Source organism: Lipotes vexillifer, unplaced genomic scaffold, assembly GCF_000442215.2.
Source record: "Lipotes vexillifer unplaced genomic scaffold, Lipotes_vexillifer_v1.1 scaffold217, whole genome shotgun sequence".
Lineage (NCBI taxonomy): Eukaryota > Metazoa > Chordata > Mammalia > Artiodactyla > Lipotidae > Lipotes > Lipotes vexillifer.
This window is the reverse complement of record NW_006788200.1, coordinates 7169311-7193300: the sequence shown is the minus strand read 5'-3', so window position 1 is coordinate 7193300 and position 23990 is coordinate 7169311. Positions and strand designations below refer to the sequence as shown.

At 40.8% G+C, this 23990-nt stretch overlaps 1 protein-coding gene across 2 annotated transcripts in view; it reads right to left on the bottom strand.

Annotated features, from left to right (window-relative positions):
• The window catches only part of MATR3 (matrin 3), a 45744-nt gene extending 22577 nt beyond the window's left edge, over positions 1-23167 (bottom strand). Inside the window, exons 1-2 of one of the 2 annotated variants that reach the window (XM_007461434.1) lie at positions 23084-23167; positions 22225-22305 (exon numbers count right to left, since the gene is read on the bottom strand). Coding sequence is in view for 1 of the 2 variants with exons in the window: in XM_007461433.1 (XP_007461495.1) it covers positions 7112-7159 (48 nt within the window). In the remaining variant the exon portion in view is untranslated. Of the gene's footprint in view, positions 1-7111; positions 7396-22224; positions 22306-23083 lie in introns of those variants that run through there. The other variant, XM_007461433.1, reaches the window with a different exon arrangement.
• Between the last annotated feature and the right edge of the window lie 823 nt (positions 23168-23990).

Genomic DNA, 23990 nt, shown 5'->3' with positions numbered 1-23990 from the left:
TGCGGTCCACAGGCTTCACTGTTGTGGCCTCTCCCGCTGAGGAGCACAGGCTCCGGACGCGCAGGCTCAGCGGCCATGGCTCACGGGCCCTGCATTGGCAGGCGGACTCGCAACCACTGCGCCACCAGGGAAGCCCAAAAACAACTAATTTTAAGATGGTATAATCATAAAGGCTTGTAGAGATGTTCAGGAAAGAAATATCCACTTATAATAACCCTTTAATCTCACATAAAAATTTAAAACACAACAGCCAAAAAACAATAGTTTCTTACAGTATTTTCCCCATCTGAATTAAAAACACAAAAGGGTGTAAGTAATTTTCAGATTTTCCACCTTCTATCAAGGTCAAACACCCTTGTGATTTAACTTATTCATGCGAAAATATGCCAAATACACGTAGCAACCAACAACACCAATACAGTAAAAATGTCCTAACCATTTCACCAACAGATGGCAGGGACAGTTCACTATTAGTAATTTAAAGCATTGACTACTCTGGTCAGAACTTTTAAAGCAAGCAACTGACTCATTTCCAATTAAAATACAGGGTTAGGTTTAATTACTCCTTAAAGTTTCTCATTTATTAAATTTACAATGGCTTTATAAATAACTTATCAACATAGTTTCCATTTTAGAGTGTTAAGTAAATTTTCACTTTCACATTTGCTTGTGTCACTATATGTTTTCCCAATATGTTTATAAAAAACAAACTACTAATTAATTTAAATAGTAAACCCCCTAGGAAATACTGTCCCAGATTCTTTTTTTAATTGAAGTATAGTTGATTTACAATACTATATTAGTTTCAGGTGTACAGCATAGTGATTCAGTATTTTTGCATATTATACTCCACTATAAGTTATTACAAGATAACAGCTATTATTCCTTGTGCTATACCGTATATCCTTGTTGCTTATTCAGCTCTATTAATTTCAGTTTTGTACAAAGCAGTATGTGCCTCATCACACAATAAAGATAAAACCATATAAAGTGCCGTGCCCAGGAAGGCTGAAATACAACTATTATTTTTAAATGCTTTAATACTGTTGGGTTAATCCAATCACAGACCTGGATTCAACTTCTTGATCCTTAGGCAAACACAGTACCTTCATCTGCTAAAACAGAAATCTTCATGGTAATCCACAGAAAGGATTCCTTTTATTCAGACTTGGAACATTTTTCTTCTTCCTATGTTTAAATGTTTTTCCTAGTGACTTTATCAACTAGACATTAAATATTTTCAGATTAAGCAATAGAGAAAACTGATTAAGTAAATTCATACTACAGGAAATAAAATTATTCCATTTAACTGGCAATTTTGACTCTTGACCTAAGACACTAACTTGGCTAACTCTCCTCTCTACTTAAAAGCAAAATTTGTGGTTTTTCTCAAGACACCATTCTGCACTCTTAAAATTTTCCCCCTCCACTCACAACTTTATGATCTACTGCTCCTGCTTTCCACAAACATTTGTACAACTCTCTGATTTGATATAAACTGAGATTTTTAGAGCCCAAATGCCTGGAATTGAATCCCAGTTCTACTACAAAATAGCTATGTGACCTTGGGCAAATTACTTAACATCTCTGCGTTTGTTCCCTTGTATGTAAAATGGGAATAAAAATAACACCCATTTCATAAGACTTGGTACATGGTAAGCACCATAGTGATCATTTACTTTATGCAATCTGATCCTCACAACCAATGAGAAATGAGAAGTAAAAGGACTGGCTCAGAGACATAAACACCTTCCACTTTCACTGCACTATTTCATATATCAACTATACTATCATGTCTCATCCCTTTCTATTTAAAGTCAGATTTCAAATCTGAACTTTGTTTCTGAACCAGAAGTCTGCTTTAAAAGACCAGATTTAAAGACTGGCAGTAACCTAGACAAATAAGACTGAAGAAGAGAAGTGGATTCTAGTGAAAGTAAACAAATTAAACCTCTTCCTTCTTCATTCTCTATTTCCAATCTACCTTTAAATTACCTTCTCATTCTTCAGAAATGCAGTCCATAACTCTCTATCTCCTCTGCCATAACCTTACTGGAGATACTCTGTCCTCTTGCCTTCCAGATGGCATCCGTATATTGGATCCATGTTCACAGGTTTCAATATAAGCCTCCTAAAATATCACTCATTTTACTCTCTTCAAAAACATACTACTCGCGCCGCGGAGCAACTAAGCCCGCAGGCGACAACTACTGAGCCTGCGCGAGAGAAGCCCACGCACTGCAACAAAGAGTAGCCCCCGAAAGCCCGCACACAGCAACGAAGACCCAACGCAGCCAATAAATAAATAAACACACACACACACACACACACACCTCCCTACTACTTACCACATGAAGTCCACACTCAAATACAATTATTAGCTGGAATGTGTCTCTCCGTTCTCCATTTAATACTAGTAATTCTCTTAAGGCTCAGCACCACCCCCTTTATATCATACATTATACAAACCTGTGTATATAAACACCAAAGTTTAGAAACGTTAACGAAACCTTAGATACCTTCTACCTACCAATTTCCAGTGATTCCTCCTCCCCTTCTGCAGTCTCTTGTTTTTAAGCCTTACCACTTAAAAGACATATATCTTTTTAAACAGTGTTAATCTAGCATTTCTGAATTTTATACAAATTGGCTTAAAATGTATGTATTGCTTACTTTTTAAAACTGATTTACACATGAATTACATCTACATTTTCACTGCAATATAGATACCATTAGGGCACATACACTTATCTGTTTTGCAGATGATGAACATTTAGACTGTTTCCAATTTCCTGTCATTAACAAGAACGCTGTTATGAATATTTCTAGGTTTCCTGATGCTTAAGTGTAAAGTTCCCTCGTCCATTCTGCTTTCCCAGAATATCATAGCCCACACAAGGAAACATAGCTAAGCATTAAAATTGTTCTGTTGTTCCACATCTTTTCACAGCTAGAGAATTTTTTTTTACTTTTTGATGTGAACTATTTTAAAAGTCTTTATTGAATTTGTTACGATACTGCTTCTGTCTTATGTTTTGTTTTTTTGGCCCCTGGGGGGGCATGTGGGATCTTAGCTCCCCCACCAGGGATTGAAGCCGCACCCCCTGCATTGGAAGGCGAAGTCTTAACCACTGGACCGCCAGGGAAGTCCCAAGAATATTTTAAGTACAAAGGTTTGTATTTCTTTGCTATTACTGTTCCTTTCCCATCTACTGTGTGATTCAGGTGTTCAAATACTTGACTTTAAACTTTCACATATGGTATAAGCTCTTTTTTCAGTGACTATACCAAAGGGAGACGCTTAATATCCTAGAAATTCCCACAGAGAAAAAAAAACAAACACCATACACATCACCTTTAAAGACCAGAAAGTTGTCTATTTCATTAACAATCTATGATACTACAAATCAAAGATCCTACTGAGACTCTAGTATCAACAGATTACTTTCCATATTTGCATTTATTGCTAACTGTGACAACTATAGGCGTTTCCCCCCTCTCAGCTCTTCTTATCCAGTCTAATATCCAACATCAAGAGCTGGGAAGACCTATCATCCCACCCCACCACCATGGGAACCCTCTGTTTTCCTACTAACATGTTCTGACAGGTACCAACAACCACAGGCTATTGGTACTCTACAAAAGGCAGGCAGAGATTTGCTATTTAAAAAAGTTTCCAGAAAAAACCCAAGTATTTTATATCAGTTAGCCTTAATCTTTGGAATAGTTTTAAAATCTTTAATAATTAAAAATTTTAAGTTAAAAGATTTTAAGTTAAAAAATTTTTTAATTAAAAAGAATTGTACGTAAGCTTTCATTGCTACTTCATGTAAATTATAATTTCAGCGACTCCTGAGCCTTTTTTATACAGACATTAGGGCTTGACCTACAACTGGAAAATCACATGGAGGCTGCAACACATCAAAGGTACTGCATCTATTCAGACCTGCCACAGTAATAAATTATATTCAGGTGAGGAAAGATAACACAGCATTTATCATATAAATTCTACTGTATTACAGTTTATATTTAAGCTTACAGTCAATATCATCTGCGATGTCAAAAGCTAAAGTACTTTAAAGGCTACCTATCCAAAGTCCTCTCAATCCACTGGCTTCTCTCTACTCTACCTTTATCCACTAAACAGCTTTTCTACCTATAAACCTTTTAACAAGCATGTCACAACCCTTGATCCTAATGGTCCAATGAGAAGGTCCACTACATACCTAGGAATTTTAAATTAAAGCAATTTCCTGGATAGTGTCAATTAACCCTGGAATAACCACATACATAAAAAATTGCAAAACTACACTGTCTACAACCCTTCCACCTCACCCACAATGAATTTAGTATTGTCCATCCCAAACTTTAAGTCAGTCAAGTATACTTAGAACCTGTTGTCATAGTATGGTACAATTTTAATACAATCTAACTAAGAGAGATATATAAAAACAAAGCACAGACTTTTAATTAGAAAATCTGCTAAGAACACCACCTAACAGACCATTACCCAATTCTCTAGTTTTGATCATTTAAAAACAGCTAATGGCTGCAGTTCATATCATAATCTAATTATTAGTCTTAATAATAATTTTACATAAGAATGCCTTCAGATTTCTCTGTACACACATAATAACAAGGGTATCTTACACAAGCGTTTCTTTCTGTCACTTCTGAACACTCTGCACTTGATTTCAAGAAGCTGGCTCATTTCTATCTCAATTCCCCTCAAAAATACATGAGATCCTAAGAAAACAAAACATGAGATTCTGGTCTTTTCAGCAGTTCTAGCATTTACAAAAAATGTTTCATTTTTCCTCATTACAAAAGTAAGTATAACGTCTTGTGGATATTTCAGAAAAAAAAAGAAGGAAATACAAATGACCCACAATGCCAACATCCAGAGCCAAAATTTTGGGTATATCTCTATTTTTATGCTTATTTGCATGTTCCTTGAAACAACAAAAAAATCATCAAATTTGGTATTAGTGGAGTTTTATTACACTTTCTTCCCAATGAGTACTATATTCCACTATAATTTTCCCATCACTACTCTCCTCTTAAAACATTTCTAAATAGCTGTATAGATTACCACTTGATGGCCACACTACAATTAGTAGATCTCCAAATGTTTTATCTTCTGGATTTTTAATACGCTTAATAACCAACATTAACATTTATGTACACCAATCTTTGACACATGATTCCCTTATTTACAGGATAACTTCCTGTAAGTATAGTTCTTCCATTTTTAAGACTATTTATTAAAACATGCAGAGCCTGAATCAAGTATCCAATCAAAATGCAAGCGTTCTAGGACACACTGGCATCACTGCCATTGGTTAACTACATAACAACTTCCTTGGGGTTTAATTCTCTCTTCTATAAAATTAGGAATTTGAACTACCTGTTATTTCTTAAATTATGTAAGATTTTCTTTGCATTCTTCAGTTGTTAAAGTTTGTTTAAATATAATTGACTTGTAATAATATTTGGCGATTACACGTCCCTAAAAGCATTAGTAGAATTAGTATGTTTAAAGACTCCTTTAACATACACAATGTTTTAAGGTCAAGGGTGGTTAAATCCTTCTGAATTAATTAGCTCAAAATGCTACGTAAAAGCAACTCCACTTACACAAAGCTTTAGAGATGTGTAAAGATGATAATGTGAAAACTTCCTTTCTGGGTAAAGCATACGCTAACGTTATCAACATATAACGTGAAAAGGAAGAAATGCCAATTTAAGGCACTTTCAACACAAAGCTTCTGGCTAACGATCTCTTTTCCAAGTCTTATTTACATGACCAACCAGAAGAACCTTCATGTAGTACTTCAATCGTGTTTAATTTTAAGTTCAGTTCAGTGTAAAAGTCACACAGCGTTTTTTGCAACAAAAATCTGTCCTCCCCTTCTTGATGTCCACAATACTAACGTGAAACAATTATGTCGAGAGACTCCGTAGGTGACTGAACCATTTAGCTTTTTAAAAGGAAATTTTATTTTGAACATGAAAATTGCCTAAAATATTTTTTCCCGCAGAGTACAGCTGTTTAAATTTACCTGGGAGAAAACTGTTTTGTCGACTATCTAAAAATATTAAACCAAGCTCTGTTCAACACGCAGAACGCAGCATCAATGCAAAATCTCATGACTACGACTCGCACACTATTCCAGCGCGCTTCAAAGACTAGAATTTCGGAATCGCCATAACTGTTCTAGAAATATCTGGCTGGAAAACTGTAACTGATCCAATAAGCCTATGCCACAGAATGGGGCCACAGAGCAGGATAAACACCTAGGAGATATTGCTCCGCCGTAAATGGGAAAAGCCCCTGTAGAACACAGAACGTGGCACAGCGCCGGCAACGAAAAGAACAACGATGCCGGGACTACACCAGGGTGTACTCTAAACCCTTTGTTTGGAAACCGGAAGGTCCCCACACCACGCCATCCTCTCTAAAGAACCCTAGACTGATAGTATTTTAATAAAGAGGAAAAGGAATGTGAGGTGACTCTCTAAACAACAAATCTCCTGCCTCGCAGCGTACTGAAGAAGGCTTTATCCACGACGCAATACGATAAACAAGCATTAACGTTTCATTTTTCGGCCATTTTTACGCGATGGCGGGTGGGGGGAATTGTTTCTGAGGTCCGGCTAAAATCGCGCGCGCCTGTGTGTGGGCAGGGGACGGGAGTCTTAGGGGGCGCTATGAAACGATGGGCGAGGAAAGGAGCGAAGGCCGCGACACCAGGAAAAAAAACGCCGCTGAAACGGCTAGGCTTTTCAGAGTCTACGAAATCCTCCATTTTGGGGCACATTTTCAGGCGCAAAAGGGAAAAAAAAGCAAACATATCTGGGGCTGGCCCTATCTTAACTATCCTCCCCAAACGGCAGGCCCCCTATGATTAGTCGGTCCCTCAGGCCTCGAGCACTCCTCCCTTCCCCTCAGCGCTGCAGTCCGCGTGTAACGGGCTCGTCGTCCCGCCCCCGCCCACAGCAAGCCCAGGACGCAGGAAGCTCGGCCGATCGGCTGCCCTCTGCGCCCCCGACTCTCCCGCCGCACCCTGGGCCCTTGCCTGGCCGCGTGTCTCCCTCCAGGGCCGCTCACCTCCGCCGCCCGAGAAGGCTGGTTGCGCCGCCACTGCGCTCCTAACATGGCGGCCGCCGATCAGGCGGCTCACATACGCAGCGCGGAGGGAGGCAGAGCTGGCGAGCGGGAGCGAGCAAGAAAGGCGCGCCGCCGGCTCCCCGCGGCCCCTGTCGCCGTCGCTGCCTCCTCCCGGCGGACGCAGAGAGCCCCCGGCCATCCCACCCCGATTCTTACCCGCTTCTCGCCTACCTTAAGGAGAGGGAGAGGGAAGAGAGGCACCTCTCTCCAACCGAGCGGGACGCTGAGACTCCCACAATCCCCCGCAGCAACGGCGCTGTAAGAGGTGGCAGCAGCGGCTGCAGCCCAAGAACAAACCCACTCTCGCGAGAGCTCGCCCCCACCCACCTCGTTCTCTTTCTGCCCCTCCCCCTACTCAGCGCGCGCACGTCGCTCGCGCCCTCAGCGGCGGTCGTTGTTCTCCAGTCCTGTAGCCCGCTTATGGCGGGAAATGGAGAGCCGTAGCTTACGAGTTCGAGTCCCATTCCCCACAAAGGATTTTTCTCGACTCCCCCCATATTGCTGGGTGTAAAACTTAAAAAGAGTATGCGTTAGAAGCGAGTCGCAGGAATCCCTGGCCTAGACCCAATTTCTATCCTCTCTGGTATTATCTGATAATTTGCTGAGGGGTCGTAGTTAGGGCCACGAAGTGGGGACAGATACCATTTTGAGTGGTTTTTGATTTCAGGTATTTCATGCAGAGGGTCATTGAGGAGAAAGACAGCTATTGAAAAGACCGCCGCAGCCATGTGGTGAATTGGAACGTAGAACATTCTTCAAGTACCCCATGAGCAAAGGAGTATATAGCACATGTGGAAATCCTGAGAAATTGTATAGATAAGGCCGGAGGAAAGGGCCCCTGGGGTTTCAAGTTTAAATGCAGAGGGACAGGCAGTCAACTGACACCTGAGGTAAATCAGTGAATACAAGTCAGATTAATAGCCCTGAAAATTTTAAAATCTAGAGCATGCTAACTCCGATTCGTGTCTTTGAAAAGTCATTCTGGGTCTACTGTGAAGATAGTGGAGGGGGAAAAGATGGAGAAGAGCAGAGACCTGTAGAATGTTGAAGAGATCGTTTGGGACAAAAAGCAAATCTTACAATCAGGTAGAGCTGAATGGCAAAAGAGACCAAGTGAGTAGAGGTAGGGGAAAAAAGCAGAGACGGGGGAGGCAGAGAAATTGTACTGCTTTGACAGCCCAGCCAAAGTACTTAAAGGCAAAACTGATCAACAGGGTCAAATGCTATCAAGAGGTCAAGACTAGGACTAAAAACATCTACAAAAGATGTAGCAGTGTGGACTTCCAGTAAAGTGGGAGAGGAAGTCAGAGGGGAGGTGCTGAGTGTATGGAAAGCTGTAAGAGGGAAACTACCAAATGCAGAAAAAGTGGCTATGAAGAGAGGAGAAAGCAGGGTTGGGGAAGATTTTTGTTTTACTATGGGAGAATTTGGGGCACAATTAAAATGTTTGCAGAAGAGTTATCTTAGGAAAGCACTGGTTAAAAAAAAAACAGGACAAGAAGGGATAATTCATATTGGACACTACTCAAAGGATGGGATCTGAAGAAAGGAGACATGTCTTTACTGTAACAGGCGGTATGGAGAGGATGGTGCAGAGTTTTCATTAGGAATTATAGTCAGGTGACTTCAATGTTCTGTGACTAAGCCATCTGTGGAAAGGGCTAGAGTTGCATGAAGGAATTTTTTTTTTCTTGCGGTACCTGGGCCTCTCACTGTTGTGGCCTCTCCCATTGCGGGGCACAGGCTCTGGACGCGCGGGCTCAGCGGCCATGGCTCATGGGCCCAGCCGCTCCGCGGCACGTGGGATCTTCCCGGACAGGGGCATGAACCCGCGTCCCCTGCATCGGCAGGCGGACTCTCAACCACTGCGCCACCAGGGAAGCCCATGAAGGAATATTTTTAAATAGCCGTTGTGAAGAGTGAAACTGTAATCCCACATCTCCATTATGTTGCATGATTTTCTACAGGCTTTGAGAGGGCATTTGGTAGAATAAATCAAGAACTGGGGTTCCCTTGAATAAGTAAGGCTTAAGCCCACTAAACAGTTAACTTTGGAATGAAATTTGGGGGTATCCTAAATGTTCAGTGAATCTTGGGTCCTCCTTCACTTGAAACCAGATCTGCTTTCTACTCTGAGTCTTTGATTCCAACTGACTTTGGATAAGACTTCACTTTATGTTCTCCCCAGATCTTAGATGAAAAAGAGGCTCTGCTTCTCTGGAGACAGAAACATGAATGCATGCTTAGTTCAGATATGCACTTAATCATGCTTTTGTATAGGCTGTTAATGCAATCTGGTGGTCGTACAAAGGAAAGGCAGACTTTGTCAATTGAGTAATTATTTATTGAGGATCTGCTTAGTGCAAAAAGACACATTGGAAACCAAACTGATACAAGATTTGTCATCAAATGCCAATTTCATCAAAGACAGTGTATAAGGGTGGGTATATAATGATGGACAAGGAGTCTGGCCTCAAGGTGGGCCTGGCTATGAGAAGAGATGGATCAAGAGCTCTATTCACATTTGGGTTTCTTGGCAGTGGGTGTGGTACACCAAGGATGATAAAGAGGCTACGAAGCAAGTATTTCTGCTGAGACTTTGAAAGGTCTAAGTGACAAGTTTGGAATAAGGCTTTAAACACCAGGATACAGTCTACATTTGAGCTAATAATGAATACCTTTAAAAGTTTTGAGCAGAAGAGTCATATTGATTGAGGAAATATATTTTGACACCACTAAGTAGCTGATAATGCATTATAATTCTGAGAGTAAAGTACCATTACTCTTGTTTTACATAAGAGATTAAGAAAGCTTGCCTAAAGTCATGTAGCCAGGATTTGAACTCCGTTCTAAATAAATCCAAACCCAGAGCTTTAAAGCATTATATTGGATTGCCTTCAGCAAAGCTGTGGTTTCAGAATCTCCCGGCAGTCCACCATCTACTTCTTAAATAGATTTAATGCCCTGGAACCAGGCCATTTCAATACTTTATGCTATTTAAAAACAGAAAACTGTTAACCAGTGGCTCTTTTTTAGCAGTGGCAAGGGAGGGGAAGTGGGCTTAAAAAAGGGTTTTGGGGGAATTCCTTGCTGGTCCAGTGGTTAGGACTCCACACTTCCACTGCAGGGGTCCTGGGTTCGATCCCTGGTCAGGGAGATCCCACAAGCCACGTAGCAGCGAGGGCAAAAATAAATGAATAAATTAAAAAAATTTTTTTGAATAAGGAATACATATAGTAAAATTCAAAGCACACAACAAAGAGTTTTCCCAACCACTACTCCTTTACATAAAGGCAACCACTATCAACCATTTGTGTATTTTAAGGATTTCCTATAAACATAAACATTTATACACACACACACATATACGCTTCTGAATTAAAGATTGCCACAAATAATCCTTTTCCGCACTTATGAAACAGTAGCATCTATTTCCCTTACCTGCCCTCTGTAAGGGCCCTGTAATTGGCTTTTAACAATAGAACACAGAACTGATTTTAAGATCTACTTTCATCCACTTGGAAGTCAAGTGCCACGCTGAGACCACATCAAAAGAATCGAGGTGCTTCAGTCAACAGCCCCAGCTGAGCTCCCAAGTGACAGCCAGTGCCATCTGCCAGCCAAAGTGAAGCCTCCAGATGGCAGTACCCCAGCCAAATCCATGTGCAACAACACAACCACCCAGCAGAGCCCAATTAACCCACAGAATTTTAATACTTGTTTGAACTACTAACGGTTTATTTTAGTAATTTTTTTTCTTTTTTCAAAAAAATTTTTGGCTGCATTGGGTCTTCGTTGCTGTGGGCAGGCTTTCCCTAGTTGTGGTGTGATCTATCTTCCCGGACCAGGGATTGAACCCGTGTCCCCTGCATAGGCAGGTGGACACTTAACCACTGCACCACCAGGGAAGCCCCTGAACTACTAAGTTTTAAGGTGGTTTATAATGTGGTGACACACCAAAGTCTTATTTTCACTGTTCTTGTTTTCCTATTTTCTGCTATTCAAAGCATTAGTATTAAAAAGTTTAGGTACAGGAACTCCCTGGAGGCCCAGTGGTTAGGACGCAGCACTTCCACTGCAGTGAGCATGGGTTCGATCCCTGGTGGGGGAACTAAGATCCTGCACACCACATGGTGTGGCCAAAAATCAAAAGTTTATGTACATATTACCCTATACATGTCAAAGTCTATGTGCAGTTTAAAATAAACCCCTCATTTTCTAAACCTATGCTGTCCCTGTACAACAGCCATAATCTACACTCACTTTCTCAATCTTACTATCTATAGTTAACTAGTGGACAGTTTGGAGAAAATTTTTCATTGCAGAACTTTTAATTATTTAGTGCTGTTCTAGAGCAGTGGTCAGGCAAAATTTCTGTAGTGTCAAATGGCATTTTAGGCTTCAAGGCCCATAGTCTGTCAGAAGTACTCTGCACTTGTGCAAAAGCAGCCATGATTGGTCAATAAATAAGCATAACTATGTTCTAATAAACATAAATATTGGAATTTTAATTGGAACTAATTATTCCTTTGATAACTTATCAAATTCTATTTGTAAATCTGATTGCTGGAAAATGGAATTTAAGCTATGGATTTTACTTGCATTAACTAGGGTTAAGTATCACTTAACTATTTATATCTTTTGCCATTACCTATTGGGTTGTTGAGCTTTTACCTCTTAGTTTATAGGGACTGTATTAAAGAAAAATTAACTCTTGGCAAACATTTTATTGGTTGTTTGTTTTTCCATACAACATTTTAAAAAATCTAGACATCATCCAGTCTTTTTAAGTATTCATTTTGTTTTTTTCACTTAGAAGGCAAAGCTACTACACAATTATAGATACCTTGTTTTCTTCTTGAACTTTTTAATTTGTTTCAGGATCTATTTTTGTATTCCCTTAATTGTTCCATTCATAGAGTAGTCTACTCAGGTGCCAGTACCACCTTTTTTTTTTGGCTGCACCATGCAGCATGCAGGATCTTAGTTCCCCGACCAGGGATCAAACCCTTGGACGGCCAAAGAAGTCCCCACCCTGTCTTATTATTTTAACATCTGGTAGAGCTAGTTTTCCTTTATGACTCTGGTTCTAATATTATATTATTTGTAATAATTCTTAATATTATGATTTTCCCATATGAATGTTAGAATTAACTTGTCTACTTCCAAAAATTATCCTGTTATTTTTAATGAGATTTTCATAAACTTATACTTTTCTTTAGAATTATTATGTTGAGATTTATTGGACATGGTATGACTTCCATTTAAGGTCTCATTTTTGTCATTTTACTATTTTCTTCATATATAACTTATACATGTCTTCTTCTTTTTTTTTCTTGCAGTACGTGGGCCTCTCACTGTCGTGGCCTCTCCTGTTGTGGAGCACAGGCTCAGTGGCCATGGCTCACGGGCCCAGCCTCTCCACAGCATGTGGGATCTTCCCAGACCGGGGCACAAACCCGTGTCCCCTGCATCGGCAGGTGGACTCAACCACTGCACCACCAGGGAAGCCCCTCCATGTCTTCTTGATTCCTAGCTTTGTCTTCCTTCCAGTTTATCTTCAAACTGATTACTTGCTACTTCAATGGACTATTTTCAGTTGACACAGCATTTAAGAAAACTTATTATCTACAACTGATTTTTACCTTTTCCCCCATTTATACATTTTCTTCTCATACCTCTTTGCCTTTGATAGTACCCTTGAACAAAGCTTTCTGTTTTAATTGGAACAGTTCTAGGGTTCCCCTATTAAGCATCACACAGGCTTTTAGAATAAGATACATTTTACCAGGCTTGGAATCCTGACTCAGCAATTTTAGTAAATGCCATTTTAGCATGTTGGGATAATATGTAACTTTTATTGAGATCAATTAATTGCAAATATTTTTGATGTATTCTTAAAATAATCTAGAAATAATGTTATATTTTTATATAATGGTTTATTTATTAAGGTCTTTATGTCCCTAATTTAGCAGTTATATTCCACTATATATGTGAAACAGAAAAGAGAATCCAACTCCCATCCTCTAAAAACATAAATTCTTGAGGAATTTTTAAATGTCTTGAAATTCTTATTCTGACCCTCTCACTGAGCCCATAGTTTAGTAGCACAGGCACTGGAGAATTTTAATAAAATATGGTAAATCCTACCAAAGAGCAAAGCTAGGGGTGGGGATGTGTGACATCTTTCAGGGACTACTGAAATGCTTCTCTTCTTGCTTCTAGTCTCTCACACATAACAAATGCCACATACCTTGTTTCAGGCCATCGGCATCTTGGCCACTATTGCTGTAGCTTGAGGAAGCTTCCTTTTGCTGTTAACATACATAGAACATATACAGACATAGCCTTTACCCTTGCTTTTAAAAGGAGTCTCCATTAGGGACTTCCCTGGCAGTCCAGTGGTTAAGACTCTGAGCTTCTAATGCAGGGGGCACAGGTTCGATCCCTGGTCGGGGAACTAAGACCCCACATGCCACGCAGTGTGGCCAATAAATAAATAAATTAAATAAAATAAAACAAAACAAAAGGAGTCTCCATGTACTTCATACTTCCTCTCATAGCACCCAGGAGTCTCTGTTAGGCTGAATGAGGTTGATGATTGAAGCTATTTATGAGAATTAGTTGGAAGGGAACTATACATGAAAGCCCCAAACCAATCACTAGCTTTGAAGTCAGATTCAGTGACCACCACCATAGTTCCTGGACCAGCTGTGTGACCTTGGGCAAATAACAGCATGCACCTTGTAGGGCTGTTGAGAGGATTAAGAGATGTATAGAATGAATTTAGCAGTTTTGGCCCATGGCCAACATGCAGTAAATATTCTCCGTATTCTATGTCCTGAAGTGTATTTACATAAATATTCTAAAATGACAAAACCATAGAATCAAAGATTATTCACTTTAATAGAGCTCCAGAGTAAACATGTTAAAATTATCCATTTAAATCTGGTTATAAGTTTTATCCTGGCACCTACTTGTCAGTGCAATGACTGCTAGTAAGAGAGGTTCTACAAGTTATAATTTAGAAAGATGTTTCAAAAATTTTCTTCAACATAAAGACACTTACAGATTATCAAAAAAAAGTTTAAAAGGCCACACGTTTTAGTTAAAAGACGTCTCAAATTTGAACAACAAATCCTCTGCAATTCCGTTATTTTCATATAACACTTTGAAGCTGAATTTAGTTTCAAATAGTTAGGCACTGTTGTATCTTCAGAGTCCACCAGCAAATGATTTGGAAACCCAACATCTTTGTTTCCATGATTTTTCTTTTCAAAATTAAACAAAACCAAACCAGCACTGTTATGATCCTTACTTACTGGGGTATTGTTAAAAAGTAGGATATGCCTATGGCCTTACTCTATATTGGGTACCTAATGACACACTGATACTAATATTTACCAGTTGAGGCTCTTTAGTCAGCTGTTAGTAGAATTGAGGCTGCTTGGCTATATGGGAGTGAGGTAAACCTGTAAAAACTGGTGAATAATATCTTCCAAAGGACTGTTACACGGCATGGGGCTATCTAGCTCCGCAGTAAAACATGGTACAATGACACATTTAAAATGAGTGCTCAGTCAGAGAGGGTGGCTTCTCTGCTGAAGTGCTGCCTGGGCTGAGATCTCAAAGTAGACAAAGTGGAAAAGGAAGATGGAATGGGAAAGGGAAACAGCATGTGCAGAGACCTAGATGCAAAAGGACTGAAAGAAACCAGCATGTCCAGAATGAAATCTGAGGGTGGTAAACATGAGAGGGCTAGACTGTGTCTTGTTCATCATGTATCCCCAATGTCTAGCAGAGTTCAGTTCATAAAAGCTGTAAAGCCATAAAAAGGGTATGAGTTAAATGACTAGTCTTCTGACAAGATGAGTAAATAGCACAGGTTATTTACTCAACTTCCTCTAACTCAGCCCGGGAGATATTATACACACAAATAAGAGGGAGGTTAGGGATGTGAGAAACTAAATATGAAAGTCCCCTGGATCATGATTGGGCCCTACTATACAGGGGCAAGAAATGGAAGCCCAGTGTAGAAAAGGGTAGAGTGCCATGGGAGTAGGGGTTGTGCCATAGGCTGGCAAAGAACTTTCCTGGGGTGGCCAACATACTGTAACCATTAGCTCCTGGAGTTCTCCTCTAGAGAATTACAACTGAGGGGAAGAAGAGGAAGTTCTACCATCTGCCATTCTGGTGAAGTCCAGATTCTAACTCACAGGCTCTGTGCCTTGAGGACATCTCTACTTTCCTTCAATTCATTAGTACACTAGGGCCTGGGCTTGGCTCCTCCCTTCTACCACCAGCTGATACAAAATTCCCATCCTCTTCTGTGAGCTCATAGGGTAAAAAAAAATCAGTCATTTGGGGAATCCAGCATCTACTATAAAAGACAACAGCCTCAACCAGTATTCTAAATGAAAAAGAATAAACAAAGACCGTAGACTAAGCCACGCTGAGTACTAAAAATGGAATGTTCATAAATCATAGCAGTGTTTTCTTAGGTCAGTCTCCCAAGGCAACAGAAATAAAAGCAAAAATTTAAAATGGGACCTAATCAAACTTTTAAGCTTTTGCACAACAAAGAAAACCATAAACAAAACGAAAAGGCAACCTACAGAATAGGAAAAAATATTTGCAAATGATGCTACGGGCAAGGGCTTAATTTCTAAAATATACAGCTTGTACAACTCAGTATCAAAAAACCAAACAACCCAATCAAAAACTGGGTAGAAGACCTAGATAAGACATTTCTCTAAAGACATACAGATGGTCAATAAGCACATGAAGATGCTTGACATCACTAATTATCAGAGAAATGCAAATCAAAACTACAATGAGGTATCACTTCCCACCAGTCAGAAGGGCCATCATTAAAAAGTCTACAAATAACAAATGCTGGAGAGTGTGTGGAGAAAAGGGAACCCTCCTACACTGTTGGTGGGAATGTAAATTAGTGCAGCCACTACGGAGAACAGTATGGAGGTTCCTTAAAAAACTAGAGTTGCCATATGATCCAGGAATCCTGGGGATATATCTGGAGAAAACTCTAATTTGAAAAGATACAAGCGGGACTTCCCTTGTGGCACAGTGGTTAAGAGTCCACCTGTCAATGCAGGGGACATGGGTTGGATCCCTGGTCTGGGAAGATCCCACATGCCACAGAGCAACTAAGCCCGTGCCCCACAACTACTAAGCCTGTGCTCTAGAGCCCACGTGCCACAACTACTGAGCCTGCACACCACAACTACTGAAGCCCGCGCACCTAGAGCCCGCGTTCTGCAACGAGAAGCCACTGCAATGAGAAGCCCGCACACCACAACGAAGAGTAGCCCCCACTCGCAGCAACTAGAGAAAGCCTGTGTGCAGCAACAAAGACCCAATCAATCAATCAATCAATCGATAAATAAATAAAATGAAGATACAAGAACCCCAATGTTCACAGAAGCACTATGTAGCTGACAAGACCTAGAAGCAATAACACCTCAGTATCTAGAGCAAATCTAGCGCCCAGATCTTGGTTCCTTAATACCATTCTCCAATAAAGGAACCATGACTCCTTAGATAAATGGCTAACCCTGGGACAGGAAAGATATAAGATGAACCTGGAGCATCTTATGATGCCATAAAGTGAGAAGTGTTTAAAAACAACAGCACAGGGCTTCCCTGGTGGCGCAGTGGTTGAGAGTCTGCCTGCCGATGCAGGGGACACGGATTTGTGCCCCCGTCTGGGAAGATCCCACATGCCGCAGAGCGGCTGGGCCCGTGAGCCATGGCCGCTGAGCCTGCGCGTCCGGAGCCTGTGCTCTGCAACAGGAGAGGCCACAGCAGTGAGAGGCCCGCGTACCGCACAAAATAAAAAAATAAAAAATAAATAAAAACAACAGCACAATGATGGGGGCATATTGAAGGGACACAGGAGTCAACTGTAAGAGCTCCCAGTGGCCAAAGATGCCAACACTTTGAACAAAATTAAGTTTATTACTGGATTATTTCCCAAAGCATAAAATGAATATCCATGAGTCCACAGTCGTAGAAATAAATTTAATAAATGAGGGAAGAGACCAATTACTTTCTATAGAATTTCAATTAACTGATGTAAACATTTCACCCTTAAGAATACCACAACTCCATACTACTATATATAAAATAGATAACTAAGAACCTACTGTATAGCACAAGGAACTCTACTTAATACTCTGTAGTGACCTATACGGTATAGAATCTAAAAGAGTGGACATATGTATATGTATAACTGATTCACTTTGCTGTACAGCAGAAACACAACATTGTAAATCAACTATACTCCAATAAATATATATATATATTTATAAAGAAAGAGTACCACAACTCTACTCTTCTTAAGTGTGGGCTGCACACAGTGACTTCATTCCAAGGAGTACAGCATTGGGGAGAGGGGGTAACTTTACAGTGGAAATACCTGAAAATATGACCTCAGCCACATGATCAAGGTTAACATCAGTAGTAATAAGTCATATTGATAGTATGTACCCTTGATATGGGAGAATGGTACTGTGGTCTTCCTTTCAAAATCACTTAAGATTTTGAAATCCTAATTATGAGAAAAACTCAGAGAAACTCTACAAAATGCCTTACTCAAAACTTGAGGTCATCAAAAACAAGGAAAGTCTAAGAAGCTGTCACAGCCAAGAGAAGCCTAAGGAGATATGATGACTAAATGTAATATCGTCAATGGGATCCTGGAACAAAGGACATTAGGTGAAAACTAAGGAAATGTGAATAAAGCATGAACTTTAGTCAATAATAATGTACCAATATTAGCCTATTAATTGTGACATATGTATATACTAATATGTTAACATTAGGAGAAACTGGGTGCAGGCTACATGTGAATTCTTTGTACCATCTTCACAACTTTTCTGTAAATCTACAACTATTCTAAAATGAAATAAATTTCAAGGTCCATTTTATCACCCCTTTCCCAGGTAACAGTTAAGTCACCCTTAAAAAGCAGTATAAAATGTTCTCACACCCCAAAGGGCTTATAATGGAGATTAGGGAGAGCTAAAGTAACAGGGGCTCCTTTGAACCAGGCTTTAGGATCCTAAATTGACAAATATATGACCTAGCATGTTGGGTCATTAAAAGTGTTCCTAAATAACAGTAAAGAGAAAGGTGTTGCTAAGCAGACATTTTAAGTATTACAGCTGATTTGCTAATTCAGTGAAGTTGTTTTCCAAGAGAATATTGACAGGTCCATTAACTGGAGCTGTTCGAAAAGCCCTAATTAAGCAACAAGACTCACAAGAGCCACTGTCATTGTTTTAGGTTCTTAATTAGTTGCTCTTACCAGGTTGTTTTCCTTTGTGTGAATTCCTAGGCACTGAGCCACCTTTTTAGGTCCCTTTGGGGCCTGCAGAATTTATTCCTCTGGGGTTTTTGTTTTCCTGATTAAAATTTGAGATATAATACAAAATTTCAATGTAAATGTTCATTGACAAGTTTCTTTCAACCCCGAAAGAAGGCAAATAAATTGACAGGCGCCAGGGATAGCACTCAATACTTGGGGCCTCTACTCATCCTGCTTTATTTTTCCCTCAATATAGTACAGGACCTGAAACTTGAGCAGACCAATGAAAAGGGGCACTTGTGTTTACTAACTGCTATCTATGGCAGGAGGTGACAGCTTGGATATTTACAGACCAATATCTGCCAGTCCAATTTCAGTTTTCATTGCATTATGGGAAAAGGGTGATGACAAAAGAGAAGGAATGGATAAAAAGCTACTCTGAAATGTGTAACTTCATCTTAGACTCAATAGGAAATCCTAAAAAAAAGAAATCAAGCCGACAGGTAGTATAGTAAGTGACCAATTAACTTATCAAGTAGGAAATCCCATTAAATTATTTTAATGTCCATGATTAAGCCACTGAAACCTCCTGGGGTATTGAATACAGGCACAAACACCAAATGAATTTTCCCTTTTCAAGTAGCAACATAGGGGCCCCTCCCTGCACCTGGGTAGCTTTACCATGCTCAGGAAAGCAATCTGTATGCTCAGAGGAACTTGAGATCCCAGATTTTAAACTCTGGCTATTCATGATATATAAAATTTTCCTCTTTCCTTTGGGACCATTTCTATTTCACTCCCTAGGGTTGAGTCTGTGATCAGCTTCTGCTGGAAACCAGATTGCTATTCTTTCTTAGGGCCTCTTCTTTAGGTGTACATTAAAAGAGAAAACAATTATAAGTTACCCATTTAAAAAGTATATACAACACCAAACACAAGAAATAAGGACTATCCTACTACTGGATAATTTACTAAAGTCACCTCAGTCGTCTAAAAGGAGTTTAATACCATATGGTAAAAGCTTGCTCTAAGGCAAAGGTATTGATAACATAATTTTTCAGGGACACATGTTGGTACTGGCCCTAAATCTGTCACAAATGAGCTGTAAACTCCCAAGGCCTGAATTTCATTCCCTAAAACAGAGGTTGGTAATTCTGGCCTGCCATCTGTTTTTGAAAGGCTCTCAAGCTTAGCATGGTTGAGGGGAATTTTTTCTTTCGACACTTTTTTCGACACATTTATTTTTTAAAATAATTTAAATTTATTTTTAAAAATAAATTTTTAAAAAAATAAATTTATTTTATTTATTTGTTATTTTTGGCTGTGTTGGGTCTTCGTTGCTGCACGCGGGCTTTCTCTAGCTGCAGCGAGCAGGGGCTACTCATCATTGTGGTGCGCGGGCTTCTCACTGCAGTGGCTTCTCTTGTTGCGGAGCACAGGCTCTAGGCACGCGGGCTTAATTGCTCCACGGTATGTGGGATCTTCACGGACCAGGGCTCGAACCTGTTTCCTGCATTGGCAGGTGGATTCTTAACCACTGTGCCACAAGGGAAGCCCCCTAAATAAAGTTTTATTGAAACACAGTAATGCTCATTTGTTAACATATTATCTATGGCTGCTTGCACACTGCAATTACAGAGTTGAGTAGTTGTAACAGATACTATATGGTGCACAAACCTAAGATATTATCAGGCCCTTTACAGCAAGTTTGCCAACTCCTGCTCTAGAACACAACTGTAAACTTCCTGCATTGGTGGAAATGTCTTCTAAACTGGCCAGTAGGTAGTCACTAAATACTGATATGGAGAAATGGATTTTATTTGTCAATTTAAATCCACATGTAGTGTACAGCAGAGTTCTAGAATATGAGGGCTTAGTTTAAGTCTTGGACTTCTTTTTTTTTTTGCTGCACTGCACGGCTTGTAAGATCTTAGTTCCCTGACCAGGGATTAAACCCATGGCCCTTGCAGTGGAAGCCCGAAGCCCTAACCACTGGACCGCCAGGGAAGTCCCAAGCCTTGGACTTTAGAGTAATCATTCTCTAAAATTCTAGTTCTCGCCATAATTTTCTTTTAAATAAATTTATTTTTTTTGGCCGTGTTGGGTCTTTGTTGCTGCGTATGGGCTTTCTCTAGTTGTGGTGAGCAGGGGCTACTTTTCGTTGCGGGGCACAGGCTTCTCATTGCCGTGCCTTCTCTTGTTGTGGAGCATGGGTTCTAGGCGCGAGGGCTTCAGTAGTTGTGGCACGTGGGGCTCAATAGTTGTGGCTCGCGGGCTCTAGAGAGCAGGCTCATTAGTTGTGGCGCACAGGCTTAGTTGCTCCACAGCACGTGGGATCTTCCCAGACCAGGGTTCGAACCCGTGTCCCTGCATTGACAGGCAGATTCTTGTCCACTGCGACACTAGGGAAGTCCTGCCATAATTGTTTTAGAATTTTAAGTATTCCCACCTATAAAGAAAACCTCACTCCTGTTTTTCCTTTAGTCTCAACACTCTGATCACACTCTCAGTACTTCTGACACCAGATGTGTGGATGTTTTTCCCACACCAAGAAAATCTTGTCACCAGCTGGGTGTCCTGCAATTTAACTCAATTCTGACAATATCTACACCTAGAGATAACTTCAGATCCCAGAGGCCAAGGGCACAGTCCCACAAGACTGCCCCTTCTCCACTTCAGATGCCAGACACAAGTCCAGGTTGTTAACCTGTACTTCTGACAGAAAGGCTATAAGTCAGAGATGCCACAGCCTCCTCCGTGGGTTTGACTAATTTTTGCTAGAGTGGCTCAAAGGGCTCAGGAAAACAGCTTACTGTTTACCTGTTTATTATAAAAGGATACGATAAAGGATACAAACGAACATCCAGGTGGAAGAGATGCGTAGGACAAGGTATGTGGGAAGGGACGTCACTCTCCCAGCAGCTCAACGTGTTTTTCACCAACCTGTTAAGTTCTCTGAACCCCATACTGTTGGAATTTTTATGGAGATTTCATCATGATCATTAATTCCATCTCCAACCCCTCTCCCCACTGTGGAGAATGAGTGTGTGTGTGTGTGTGAGAGAGAGAGAGAGAGAGAGAGAGAGACAGAGAGAGAGAGAGAGAGAGACAGAGACAGAGAGAGAGAGAGACAGAGACAGAGAGAGAGACAGAGAATTCTAAGCTCTAATCATTGCCTGGTCTTTCTGGTGACCAGCCCCACCAGAACAAAAGACATACATCACCCAGGAAGTTCCAAGCGATTTAGGAGCTCATTGTCAGGAGCCATATTCAAAGACCAAATATTAGAACAAAAGATGCAGGGGCTTCCCTGGTGGTGCAGTGGTTGGGAGTCTGCCTGCCGATGCAGGGGACGTGGGTTCGTGCCCCGGTCTGGAAAGATCCCACATGCCGCGGAGCGGCTGGGCCCGTGAGTCATGGCCGCTGAGCCTGCGCGTCCGGAGCCTGTGCTCCGCAGCAGGAAAGGCCACAACAGTGAGAGGCCCATCTACTGCAAAAAAAAAAAAAAAAAAAAAAAAAAAGATGCTCCTAGTGCTCTGATCACTTAGGAAATCACAAGGGTTTTAGGAGCTGTACCAAAAACCAGGGGCAGATATATATATATATCAATGTGTGTGTGTGCATAAAAAAATGTATGTATATATATATTTTCTATTATTTCATGCCACCCGTCTGAGCTGAAGTGAGTTTTAACTAGAAACTACATGACAAAAGCACTGCATACATTACTTATCTTGGTGTTACAAAGGGCTGTCAGACATCTGAGGTCCCAGTGGAGGAAGGTTTCTCACTCAGGTAAAGGCATCTAGGATTCAAAGAGGAAAGGAATGACAGGCTATCCTTAAGGCAGGGTCCTTTCCTAACAGAAAAAAACTGTTTGCACCCAGACTAGGACCAACTCCACAGGAGGAGTTACTTCACTCTCAGAGGTGCAAAACGTTGCCCAAAGGTACTCAGCCACAGCGCCAAAACAGTACTAGAGCCAGACCTCAATAAAGGCAGCACTTGCTCTTCCAACAGTGTAACACCATCCGAGGCATCAGACTAGCCTGGACAGCTGACAACTGCTGGATGATTCCTGAAACAGTTTCCTTATTTGTTTCAGATACCCAAGTACCCCAGGTAGAAGACATGGATATAGGTATCCCCATGAATCGAACATTGACTGCAAAACAAGAGGCCTGGGAGCACTGATTGCAGACCCTGCTGTCAAATCCTTTAAAAAATTGGAAACAGGAAACCCTTTCCCATGGCTTCAGTCATTTTATCCAACATTGAGAGAGTTCTTGCCATGTGCTGGGCACTGTGCTTGGGATCTAGCTGTGAACAAAGTAAGATACACTAACCTTTCCCTCATGGAATTTACAATCGCCCCAGTTTCCTCAGATGGAATGACACAGATAATCTCAAAGATCCCACATGTCTTCAGACCATAATCACTAAAATCCTACTCAGCCTTTCCCTGAGTAGGATTTGTTAGGGGCAAATACAGTTGATTCTGCCTCCCAATTGTTTCCTGATGGGCTCCAACAAACAAACAGGCCTGGCACATAGTCAATGTTGGAATGAATAAGGACATTTACCTGATAACTCCATACACAGACTGTCCATCTGCCACTAATTTCCTCTCTTCAGGAGGGCCAAGGATGCCCTACTTTCAAGTCATCCTAAAAAGAAAAAGATTTCAGTGTTCAACATCCCAGCTCCTAAGGCTGCTTTTTTGTAGAGACAGAAACAAAATGCTGTCTGTCATTTATGATTTACCACAATTTTTTTGTCCTCAGCAATTATTTTATTTCCCATTACTTTCCTTTTTCTTGCCTGTTACTACTAAAGAGCTCTAGATATCACTTGTATTAAGAACCAATAGGGCTTCCCTGGTGGCGCAGTGGTTGAGAATCTGCCTGCTAATGCAGGGGACACGGGTTCGAGCCCTGATCTGGGAGGATCCCACATGCCGCGGAGCAACTAGGCCCGTGAGCCACAACTATTGAGCCTGCGCATTTGGAGCCTGTGCTCCGCAACAGGAGAGGCCCGCGCACTGCAATGAAGAGTGGCCCCCACTTGTCACAACTAGAGAAAGCCCTCACACAGAAACAAAGACACAACACAGCAAAAATAAATAAATAAATAAACTCCTACCCCCAACATCTAAAAAAAAAGAACCGATATATTAAAGGCTATTCACAATGAACATTTGAGGTATTCACACAAAGCACCCAACATTTAGCTAAGAGAATCCTTTTAAGGCAAAGCCAATTGATAGAACAAAACTAGCTTTGATAAATAACTCCTCTGCCTCCCAACATCCTCACCAGTTCCTTCTGTAGAACTAAGATATCACTTTTCACAGAAAGCAGCAACTAAGTCAGCCCTATTGGACAACCTCCAGCATCACCCTGAGTGATAAGTGATTGCCTAGAACTGAGAAGCATCTTTTTTTAGAAAATTACCATTCTAAAACAATATAACTACAAAGGGGACTCAACA